This window comes from Ochlerotatus camptorhynchus, unplaced genomic scaffold, assembly GCF_037179485.1.
Source record: "Ochlerotatus camptorhynchus isolate MF236.1 unplaced genomic scaffold, CSIRO-AGI_Acam_v1.1 ptg000228l, whole genome shotgun sequence".
Taxonomy (NCBI): domain Eukaryota; kingdom Metazoa; phylum Arthropoda; class Insecta; order Diptera; family Culicidae; genus Ochlerotatus; species Ochlerotatus camptorhynchus.
This window is the reverse complement of record NW_027040718.1, coordinates 2,023,454-2,036,253: the sequence shown is the minus strand read 5'-3', so window position 1 is coordinate 2,036,253 and position 12,800 is coordinate 2,023,454. Positions and strand designations below refer to the sequence as shown.

The 12,800-nt window shown below is 40.3% G+C and overlaps 1 protein-coding gene across 1 annotated transcript in view; it reads right to left on the bottom strand.

The window, feature by feature from the left end:
* The window catches only part of ChT (choline transporter), a 123,670-nt gene that overhangs the window by 10,833 nt on the left and 100,037 nt on the right, over positions 1-12,800 (bottom strand). The window contains exons 7-9 of the mRNA XM_065225345.1: positions 12,749-12,791; positions 2,664-2,893; positions 2,449-2,560 (exon numbers count right to left, since the gene is read on the bottom strand). Of these exons, the coding sequence (XP_065081417.1) occupies positions 2,449-2,560; positions 2,664-2,893; positions 12,749-12,791 (385 nt within the window). The remainder of the gene's footprint in view (positions 1-2,448; positions 2,561-2,663; positions 2,894-12,748; positions 12,792-12,800) is intronic.

The window sequence follows — 12,800 nt, the reverse complement described above, 5'->3', positions numbered from 1 at the left end:
TTGCAGCTGATCTGGTAATAACAGAGCAGCAACCGTGGGCGGTCAATCTGATCTGATCTGATCTGATCTGATCTGATACCGATAAGCTTTAAAACAATCTGGCAACGCTGGCGGAAGATTAGACATTGGGAAAAGCAGAAATTTTCTTGCGTTTCGAATGCAACTGCGATTCTATGAAGCAGTTCATTCGGAACAGCCCTGTAGCGTTGTACGCAGTGGTGACGTAGGACTACGTAGTCTTATATAATAAATGTTATTTGTTAACTGCAGCAGGAGCTTGTGTTTTGAGAAGGAATAGGAATTTTACCGGGGTTCTCTCTGTTTATACTCTTTAATAGGATTATAATTGCCCTGAAAAGAACCTTTTGATATGAATTTAAGTAGGGACATTTAACTCTTTTGGAAAATCTTTGTGGCCCTGTAAAGGACCGATGGTAGTACAGGCCTAAAGCCTTTGGAAGATGATGATCACGGGTAGGCAGCTGGATCAGCAAACCAGACCGGACAATCAATGATTGGGCACTCGCAAGAATCTCGGCCCGTCTGCTGATGGGTTAAACTGGTGTCTGCGACAGGTTGGAAGGCCGCAGAATATCAGTGTCCACCCAGATAAAGCTCCTCCCCTTTTTAGTTTTTCTCGTTAAACTCCTTCTCTCAACAAGTCGGTAAATATTAGCCTTTAGCAGAAAGACGCTCAACACTTTTTTCGGCAATTTTATGTTCATGATTCTTCTTTATGCCTGTTCAGATAAATTAGTAATTTTATTTGTTTTCTCTACTGCGCTAAATCAAAAGAATAGAAATAAGAAGGGATAAATATTTAATCGAATAGCTGGATAAATCTTTACGATTAATCGTTAATCGAATAATTTCACTTTTAGGCATCCCTAGAAAATAGTGCAATTTCATGGTTTTTGGTGGTCCTTCGAAAATGTCAAACAGCAGAATTGCAACCAGCAAGTGTAACCCAAGAACCAAAAGCGGTGCGATGCTAGTTTTCATTGCTTTGACGACGACTGAATTGAGGGGCTTAGTAATAGAGGGGTGAAAGTCAATTCTCTTCATCAATTTCCTCTTTTGATGACCATGGCTTCACTTACCTATTTCGCACTATTTCTTCTATGCTCTGTGGACTTTTGTAATTTTGTTTACAAAGATTGTTTGCAAAGATATAACCCAAGTCTATCGTATCGCTGATTATGATGCCTTCCCCTACAACAACTGTCATGATTTGAAAATAGAATTCTCAGCCACCATAGACTTCAGCGGAAGCGCTTTATCCGGCGCCTGTAGATCTGTATAGAACTCGAGAAGATTCCGCCCAATTCAGTCAACGCCACACAGACGACAAACGTAGGCGATTCGATTCGTGATTCAAGAGCATATAGCATTACAGATCCCAAGTAAAAATTTTGGTTTTATAAGGGTTCTGAAGACCGTGATTTAGACTTGTAGCATGCTTTAAAACCTCGATAAAACTTGCAATGTTACTTGGGTATACACCTTTCAATATTCTATAAAGACCTGTGGTTATCCTATCAAAGTCCACACCAATTAAGACTAATGACTGACAAGAATATCCGAGGAAAAACGCAGGAGAAAATGTGAAAATTTCCATCCCGAAGATACTCGGCAAGACCGGGGGTCAAATTTGGCCGCCCCCTATGATAAGCTTGTTTTCTTTTTTCTTTTTTTTTTGTTCATTATGCATAACAAAATTGTTTATGTACCTCAACTCTCGCAGAAGATCCTGCTCTGATCTTTCGTTATACGCTTCGAGATTGGATACACACGACAGTATCAAATGTTATGTTCAGAAATAAGAAGTGTGTTCTGGAATAAAGCAGCAGCATTGGAAAAAGTTCACGATATTTCACGAAATTCACAAGGAAAAATTTCACGAGTCCTAGTGCATTTTGGTGAACTTTTCCAATACTGAATATGAAGATTCATCAAGCTATACATGCTCGATACTCATCGTTCCACAATTGAATCCGATCTTCGCAAGATGCATGGTACTCTTCTTTTCGTACGAATAACAGCATAGTGTAGGTGTTCTGCCATCCCCGTTGTATAGTCGGGTACCATTTGCTTGATATTGATAAAATTGTTGGTGTGGCCGTTAGAATTTATCATCCAGTTTTATGTATGACATTCTCTCACTAGTTTCATTTGTGAGTAAACAAAATATGGACCCGAGTAGTAAACCTTAGAAACGATTGGCAAAATGAAGCAGTGATGCCGTTTTATATTATATTGTTTATGTCCTACTTGTCAAAGTGTGCCTTAATGAGCCGAACAGTGTTTCGGCACAGTGTGCAGAGTTGATTGCCCCTTGCTGTCAACAGCAACATTTGTACATCAAAGGTTTTTCAAAAACGCTAGAGACTATTAGACAATATCTAACGATAGTTTGATAAATGCAGCAGTATTGTTGGATAAACTCACCTGTTCGCCTGAATCGGACGGCTCTCCAACCCGATGCAATTCCTCCGGAATGTTAACCACACAGCGGAAATAATCATACTTTGGTGCCAAGCGTCCAGTTTCGAAGACCCATCTGTTAAATAGAAAAAAAGAGAATATTCATGATATTTCAAGTTCGTAACCCGTCCTCCTCCCCCGAATATATAAACAGACAAAATTGAATCAATCACACTCACTTTGTCCACCAGGAGACGCCTATCAGCGTGACCAGACTCATAATCATTGCCATTGTGCGGAAGGGGAACATCTGTGTGGCGGTCTCCTCGACGTAGCCGGGATATTGGATCAACGCTGGCAGTCCGAGCATCGACTCTCCGCCGGACAGCCGCACCATGAATGCAATTATGTAAGCGGCCAGGCTTCCGTAGGTATTGCAGTGCTCCTTGAAGTGGACCACCATTAGGAGCTAAAGGACAGAAATAAATACGAGAAGAAACAGTGGATTCGGAATAAAAATCAAATCATACTACAGACCATTAGTTGCATCGAACAGTCTATCTCGCTATTTTTCGGTTTGCAGAATATAGAACAAAATAGATAAGCCTGGGGCAATTTCCCCAACCCACATGAGAAATTTTATCCCAGATACATGTGTATACAATACAAGACAATGACAATGAGCGATGATTGTATTATTATTGACGAAGGGTGCTACAAATGACGTCAGTTGCAATTCGATGTTCATTCACGTGGGGAAGGGATACGAATAAAGGTCTACGGTGGAAACGCGATCAATTAATCATATAAAGATTGTACTCGAAAAAATGCAACACTTTCTTTTGTGTAAAAATTGATGAAATTTTGAGGAAAACTAGTTTAGAGTGTAATGTTTACATGTGCAAAATCTTGTCACAATCTGTTAAGTAGTTATCGAGATGGCTTCCAAGCAAGAAATGCTTCGACAAAAAATTATGGAAGCGGTCGTGGAAAATCCTTACCAGTCCCACAGGTGGATTACGAAACAGTTTGGAATCGACAATTCGACCGTGTCCCGTGTGGTAAAATCGTTCAAGGAGACCCAGAAGACCCAGCGGCGAGCTGACAGCGCGAAAGCGAAAAGCGCGAAAAGCGCGAAAAGCGAAGACGACCGACCCCGTGAACGCAAGGAAGGTGAGGGATTACTTCAAGCTCAATCCGAACCTTTCGATTCGGGACGTGGCCAAGAAGGTCAATGAAGCGGGCCGGACTTCATGTCTTCAAGGTAAGGAAAGCGCCTAACCGAACCGATAAACAGAATACGGTGGCCAAATCCCGCGCCAGGAAGCTGTACTGCGAGTGGTTGGTGCAACCGAAATGCATCGTAATGGATGACGAGACGTACATTAAAGCGGACGCCAAGCAGATCCCCGGCCTGGAGTTTTTCGTCGCCTGGATGTTCCGGAAAAGTTCCGGAAGAAGAAGGTCGACAAATTTTCCCAGAAGTACTTAGTGTGGCAGGCGATCTGTGGGTGCGGCAAATTCAGTAAGCCGTATAACCAACCGGTGGAAACTAACGATTTTAAATTGGCTCACTGCTTGACTAGCCTATTGGTCCCAAGCAAATCGATTAACGTACCATCATAGAGGTAACTCTAAGACTAGAAGGTCCCGAAGAAACGTGCTCAACGTTTTAGCTCAGCTCTGGTACTCTCTTCGGTACCAAGCTAATCGATTCACCCCTCGAAACATAGAAAAATCCACTAACCCCTCATTTTATCTGTCATACATTCATAGCGAATCAAAACAAACATAGCGTAGTACTAGAATTTTGACTAGAATGGGGTACGTTAATCGTTTGCTTGGGACCAATAGGCTAGTCAAGCAGTGAGCCAATTTAAAATCGTTAGTTTCTTATTGATTGCTGGTACCATATTCCACTCAAAATTCTAGTACTACACTATGTTTGTTTTGATTCGCCATGAAAGTTTGACATATAAAATGAGAGGTTCATGGATTTTCCTATGTTTCAATGGGTGCATCGATTAGCTTGGGACCGAAGATAGTACCAGAGCTGAGCCAAAAAGTTGAGCATGTTTCTTCGGAACCTTCTGGTCTTAGAGTTCCCTAATTGGTGCCATATTGGAATCCAATATGAATACTTCCGGTAGGTGAAAAGTGTCCAAATACCACACAATATAGATGTTTTCAGACCGGGGATGACGGGTAGAGGCCGGAAATAGATGAATGATATCACTTCAGAAAAAAAAAAACGGAAGTTGCCATCTTGGATTCTAAAATGGCATCATCATCCATTTGTGGCCTCTATATTTTCTCAAAATACACATATTGTAGGATATTTTACACTTTTTCACAAACCGGAAATCGCCATCTTTTATTCCGAAATGGCGTCCAGACGTCGCCTCTATTCCGAAAATACCAATACACTCTCCCCCCGAAGAACGCGAACTCGGTCTACACGAATTCCATTTACGTTGGCCTCGAATGAGTAAATGGAGTACACGTAGCATATGGGATTTGACCTAATAGGGGCCAACATGGAATATCTCGCGATCATGAACGTATAGAAGGTTACTGTCGGCAAAGTTGTTCAGTAAACCAAGACTTAATGGTTGGTGGACAGAAGTTCGGAATTTTCTCACTACATGGCGCAAGTGTGCATGTATTAGTGATTTCCTTGTTTATGCCAAAGCTTGAAATCTTTGCCATCTAGGAAGTTGCTGTCTTAGGCAAAGTTGTTCAGTAAATCAAGACCTAATGGTTGGTGGACAGAAGTTTGGAATGTTTTAACTACACGGCGCTAGTGTGCATGTATTAATGATTTCCTTGTTTATGTCATATCTTGAAATCCTTGCCATCTAGGAAGTTGCTATCTGGGGCAAAGTAGTTCAATAGATCAAGACCTAATGGTTGGTGGACAGAAGTTCGAAATTTTCTCACTACGTGGCGCTAGTGTGCTTGAATTTGTGATTGTTTACGTTATAACTTGAAATCCTTGCCATCTAGAAAGTTGCTATCTTGGGTGAAGTTGTTCAGTGGATGAAGACCTAATTGTTGGTGAACAGAAGTTTCGAATTTTCTGACTACGCGACGCTAGTGTGCTTGAATTTGTGATTCCCTAGTTTACGTTATAACTTGAAATCCTTGCCATCTAGAAAGTTGCTGTCTTCGGGGAAGTTGTTCAGTGGATCCAGACCTGATGGTTGGTGGACAGAAGTTCGCAATTTTCTCACTATTTTTTAGGTTTTGATCCACTTAACAACTTTGCCGGAGACAGTAACCTTCTATATGTCCAGGATCGCGAGATATTCCATGTTGGTCCCAATTAGGTCAAATCCCATATGCTATACATGTACTCCATTTACGTGAATTCGATTTACGCGGTACGTATTACTCGCACTCTCCGGGGGGGGGAGTGTATTGTTGGGTATTTGGCACTTTTTCATGATCCGGAAGTCGCCATATTGGATTCCAAAATGGCGTCAATAATTTATTTCTGTCCCCTACACATCGTCCCCGTTTCGGAAATATCCATATTGTGGGGTATTTATTTCTACTTGTCAACAGATAAAATAGTTACCCTAATGACAATTTTCTATATCTAAACATCAAAACTGCTTCAAACACAAAATTAACGCAAACATCTCTTAAAGCTACGCTTATTTTTCTCGCGTGACACATTAAAATCGAACCCATAATAACAACTATTGAAAACGCGGCACATACTCAACATTGGTTCGTGTACGCCATAGTTGGTCCTCGAACGCCGGTTGTTGAAGAACGCATGCAGCCGGAGGTCCCGTCGTTGAGTGTTGATGTCAAGAAGACTGAGAAGTGTGGAGCAGTCGACGTTCCCTTGCAGAAGATCCGCAACGAAACAAGCCTTCGCCACATTACGCCTTCCTTCCAAGAGCTCCAGGTCGATGAGGTTACAGCGACTTTCATAGCTCGGCAAGTTACGCGGGTCGCGCCAACGAAGGTGTCGCAACGCAAAGCGAATAAATTTTCGCTGAACAGCTTCAATTCTATGGATGGCATTCTGATAGAATGGCGACCAAACAACGACAGAGTATTCCAGTATAGGTCGAACCAGGGAACAGTATAAAGCCTTCAGGCAATACACGTCCTTGAAGCTTTTGGCGAAACGGAATAAAAATCCTAGCTGCGATGAAGCTTTAGATACAACATAAGCAATGTGATCCTTGAACGTTAATTTGCAATCGAGCATGACTCCCAAGTCCTTGACAGTCGATTCGCGTTTCAAGCTTATTCCTCTTAAGGTGTAATCGTGGAAATGCATCGCCCGTTTACGGCCAAAGGAGATGACCGAGTACTTGGACACATTTAAAGACATCCTGTTTATCCGGCACCAATCATGAAAGACTTCAAGTTCTTGGAAATGAGCGTCTTGAGGCCCTTTTATTACGTAGTAGAGCTTCATGTCGTCGGCGTACGAGAGTTTAAGGCATTTGAGGATCAAGTTCACGTCGTTCATATACAACAGGAAAAGCAATGGCCCCAGGTGGCTGCCTTGAGGAACACCAGATGTAACAATGAAGGGTGGAGAAGCGTAGTCACCGATCTTAACAGTCATAGATCTGCCAGTCAGATAGGAGCGAAGCCAGGTAAGTAGACTCCCATGAACACCCATTTTGTCATATTTAGAGATGGTAATTTCATGGTTCACTCTATCGAAAGCTGCAGAGAGGTCGGTGTATATGGCGTCAACTTGATGGCCACGTTCAATCTCACGAATAATGAACGATGTAAAAACAGTTAGATTAGTTGTCGTCGAGCGCTTAGGCTTGAAGCCGTGTTGATCCTGAGAAATACTGTACGAGCAGTCTTGAACCAACTTTTCCAGGACAATTAGCTCGAATAGTTTGGAGATAGCACTCAATGCAGCTATTCCGCGGTAATTGGCGACAGTCTGCTTGCATCCTTTTTTGTGAACAGGGAAAACAAACGAATCCTTCCAACATTCTGGAAAAACTCCGGAGGTCATTGACAAGTTGAAGACCTTAGCTAAGGGCTCTGAAAGAGTGTCTAAGCAACGTTTCAGTACTAATGAGGGAATGCCATCTGGACCAGATCCTGTTGATGTTTTCATCGGTTTCCCGGCTGAAATCACCATGTCGCTGTGGATGGTGAATGGAGAACCAAACACCGACGTACGAGGGACATTACTCGTGGCAGCAGCAATTTCCTGAGCATCAAGAACTTCGTCTGAAAAAACGCTGCTGAATTGTGTGCGAAACATATTGGCGATATCTGCGACGGAGTTGGCATCAGTAACGCCATCAGTCATATTGGACGGCAATCCCGTTTCTTTCCGTTGCTCGTTCACATATCGCCAGAATTCCTTAGGATTAGCTTTGAGACGACTAAAGCACAGATCGAGCAAACGGTTGTTTGCATTCAGAACGCCATTCACTTGCTGAAGCCTTGCGGTTGAATACGCGTCAAGCAAGGAGAGAGAAGCCGGTCTGAACGATGAACGGGAATTGTCAGGAAAGAAGAAGCCGTGAGCATCGCTAAGCCACGATACAGTGCCAAGGTTGAAATCGCCAGGGTATTTGGCACTTTTACAGCTTTTACAACATACACAGGAAGTACATGTGCACAATAGCGCTGCGTAGTGAGAGAATTCTGAATTTTGAAATCCAATATAGTGGCTTCCTATTTTTTAAAGCCAAGATGGCAACTTCCGATTTTTGAAAAAAAATACTTATGAATATTCTACAATTGGGGTATTTCAAGATCGGAAACGTTGTGCATCAAAAATGGTAACTTCCGGTTTTATAAAATCTATGGTGGTGACTTCCAGTTTGTGATGATTTATTATTGTTAATGAAATTGATGATTTACGCCATTTTGGAATCCAAGATGGTTGCATCTGGTTTTCTAAGATCAAAGATGGCGTCTTTCGGCTTAAGAAAACTTTCAAATGCCCAACAATATGGGTGTTTTCGAAATGGAAACAACCATTAGAGACCGGAAATTGTTCATTGGCGGTGGTTCTAAGTTTTAGAAAAACTGTCACAAAGTACTCACAATATGTTTTTTAACAAGGGTGACTTACAAAGGCTGGAAATCAATGATTTTCGCCTTTTTGATATCCAAGATTTATCCGGTATATCCGGTTTTAGAAAATACCTGAAATACCTAACAATGTGGATATTTTCGGAACAAGAAAGTAAATCGATATTTAACCCCATTTTGAAATCGAAGATGGCGAGTTCCTGTTCTCGGAAAACTTTAAAATACTCCAAAGTATCTGTATTTTCCGGAACGGAGACGACGTTTGGAGGCTGGAAATCGATGTTGTAGGCCATTTCAAAATCCATGATGTTGATTTCCGGTTTTAAAAATACTTTAAAATACTCTCCAACATTGGTATGTTGGAACAGGGACATCGTTTACAGGTTAGAAATCGATGTTTGTAGTAAGTTTGGAATTCAAGATGGCGACTTCCAGGGATCTAAAAAAACTGTCATGTGCTCAACAGCCGGAAACCAGTGATTGATGCTTTTATTAAATCAAAGAAAATGACTTCTGGGTTAAGGACAAAACTTCGGAGAACCTAAGGTCAAAAGAGACATACACACTTAGTTTTTTCTAACGAGCTCGGCTGTGCAAATCTCGGCAAAAATAAAATACACTGAGATTTCAGCAAAAATGACATTTGATTGCTGAGTCACGGATAATGCTTACCTGAATATCAGCAAACAAATGAAATGTTTGCTGAAATCTCAGTAAAACTTTTTTTTATCGAGATTTGAAGTTTAAGAAGTTTTGTCCTTAACCCATAAGTCATTCCAAATTCTAGTCCAAATCGAAAAAAACAAAAGATCGAATGGTCAAATGTATGTATGTATGTAAGGTAGCCACCATCCCTTCAAAGATCTTGTCTTGTATGCAGCTCCACTTAATAGCAAGATCAATTTGAGCTACCGATCTGAATTCACAATATCGCTGTATGAAGGGCCAAAACGGAGGTGCGGACCCGTAAGCAGAAACACTTACACGAAATCCACGGGAATTTAAGAATCTTCTTCCAACGATACGATCCGACAAATCGAATAACACAATTCGCAATACTTATTAAGCTTCCTACAGGATGGTTTGTAAAGAAGGGCGCGTCAATCTCACTGAAACTGTTGAAGTAGAATTCACACCACCACAATCGAATCGGTAGGATAAAGAAAATGATAGTGTTTATTCCCTCCTAGACTCCGGTTGTCATACCACTCCATCGTCCAGTCCCAAGTCAAATGATACCCTGATGCTCCCTCCCAACCCAGTATTTATTTATATGTATAATGAAAATATATGTAATGGAGAAATGAAATATATCGAAACATTAAATATGAAATAATGAATATTAATGTATATAGATAAAAAAGTAGATATTCTGCAATGAAAATAATAATTATTTTACTTATAATAAGATGCAGCTCTATGTTTCCTCAGCTCACAATATCAAGTGGATGTAACACTAAAATTTCAAGGTTATATTAAGCAAATATATATTTTTATCTCTAATTACTAATAATGTAAGGATGTAAATGTAAGTGTAAAGTGTGATGTATAACTAACATGACTAACAATAAAATGGGATTACGAGAAAATAAAGGAAAGATCTCACCCGATAAGTTGCAAAGGAATCCATGACATCACGATGATTTCGAAGAACTCCAATAGATATGCTGCCGCTACTTCTTCAACCGGTGTTAAAAACAGCACTGTCGCCTTTCGGTTCTCACACAGCAGAGCAAACCTCATCAACCACGAATTACACTCAGCAGAGAAAAAAAGGACTGCATCCACTTTCCATCACCAATCACTCGCGACGCCAGCTTCTCACTGGCCGAATCAACTCGCGACCAACGCCGAAATCAGAACCAAACCAGGGATGTGTTCATAATTTATTATATAAATAATGCTCATGTTTAAAGTTTGCCATACAAGTGTATCCGCGGCATTAGACTGACCAACAGACGATGACTTTTGTAAGCCGTAAACTTGCTGATTCACGGCAACGTCGACCACAGAATCACCACCAAAACTCGCGACGGACACATTATCAGTACTTTGACCGGCTAATTTGCCAACCAGACCGTTTTCAAATTCGCACACGGTGACAAAAGATCGAATGGTCAAATCGATGAAAATCCAAAAGTTGTTGTTATTATTATCAAACAGCAGAAAACTGTTTTTTTTCTGAAAAAAATATTTCATCTATTGACTAAAAGATGTTCAAATGCCCAGATCAATCAAAACTGAACCAAAAATGGGTTAGTTAATTTGGGATATCATAGAGATTAGGGATATTGAAGTAATGGCGTATTCGTAATCTGCATTACAAATATAGTACAAATACAAAAATTGCACGGAAAGTCGACAAAAATCGTTGTGGTCAGAAAAATTAACATAACAAAATCCAAAAAAATATAGAACACTTGAGAAAATGTTCAAGCAGCCTTCCATCGATTGTATAGCTTTGGGTGCTGCGGATTCAAACGATTTTATTTTGTTACCGCAGTACCCAGATTCAAATGTACGATGAGGTAAAACTATATACATATATAGCCACAATGATGACCCTTTCGAGCTAAAAGCTGAACATTTCGAGAGCATAAGCATCCTCTTCCTACGAAGACTAGAGTGATAAATTGAATGTTCGATGTCACTCGAGAACACGACCCCAACGGTGGAAAAAGCTAGCTAGCTATCTCGTAACGTAAAGCGACAAAATATACCTACACTAGAATATAGCACAGACAACAAAAAAAGAAAGGCCTTGCATTGCCAGAGGCTTCATTGAATTGAAATGAGAGGAAAAAGACTTAGGAAATCCTGAAACACGAGAACCTATCTTCGCTTTTGTGGGTGACAGATAAAGCGGAAAGGGTATCCTTTCTGTTTGCGAAAATAAAGATTAACTCTTCGAGCACCAAACCACATCACGTTTCTCACTATTTTTATAATATGTTCGGTAATTTTCAATGGATATCTGATATTTTTTATCGGTGGAAAGGATACTAGTTCCTCTTTTTTATGATCGTTCAATTGGTCATGTCACATGGTGGTTGTTAGCTAAAGTTTACGATTTTCAATTTTTGTCAAGTCGGTAGACAAGCCGTTTTAACAAATTTAAAACTAATTAATTTCTCCTTGTGTATTTTTCGCTGGAAGCTAATAAAACTATCTAGTAGAGTGCTTTTTTTTAAATTGCGCTACTGAAAAATATTGGAATCTGAAAAAAAATGTGGGAAAATAAACTGGATTTTACAGCGTAATGACAAAAAAGGTATCAACATATCAATGAAAAAAGTTAAACCTTTCCAACGGTATAAAACATAGAAACGGTTAAATAGAATCCAAGATATGTAATATGAAAAAAGCGCGAGCCGAATTAATTTTTAGCTTGGTTCTAGAAGAGTTAAACAGAATTTTCTCGCGATTGCCGCCTTTTGCTTTTGCTAATATAAGTGATATTTCGTGTTTGGTATGGTTGCCATCAGGTTTACAATTGTCCGAATTTCCTATCAAAACTTTCTCGATCTTACAAATAACATTACATCAACGTCATCAACGATAAGATTCAAGTTATTTTAAAATATTTAGCAGCAACCCATCTCCGAAAGCACTTCCAGTAATGCTAAAAAAGAAAAAGTTCCAACAGCCCGAACAACCCACTTAGTATACTTGAAATCATTCACTCCGAACCACCCACCCAATGAAGGCGAACGAGCAAGCATCGATGTATATCCTTATAGTTTCAGCATACCGGGGCAGACATTGAAAACGGAGCCACACCGTTCACTAGAACTCGGATCGTATTCTCACCCGAAGAAAAAGTTATGTAAAAACAACACAAGTAGGGTAGGATGGTCTAAAACGCACTCCTGGGGTAAAATTGCCCCGCGCTGTTTTTCATAGCTTTCCGATTGCCAATACGTGAATTTAACGAGCAGCATTGCTAGTTCAGTACTTGAACTAGAATCCTGGCACAAAACATCTTAGAATAAGAAAACAACGAAAAACCGCGTGGGGTCCATTTTACCCCAAGGATACATAATGGACTGTTCGCTCCTAATGTAAATTAATGGATAGAATAGAGTGTAGAAAAAAAAATCGAGAGTTGATCGCTGTGTGCTCGAAGAAATAAAATTGAAGCGTAATGCATACTTATTTATTTATGGTTGATAGAACGAAAGCATTGCCATTTTTGTGCTGGTAAAACGAACAATCTTTCTTTTCTAACGGTCAGTACCAAACATTTCAATATAAAAGCTGCAGAACAAAGATAAGCACTCACCTGAGGAAACAGAATGCAGTACACCAAATCGGAGCACATTGACCTGTGAAGG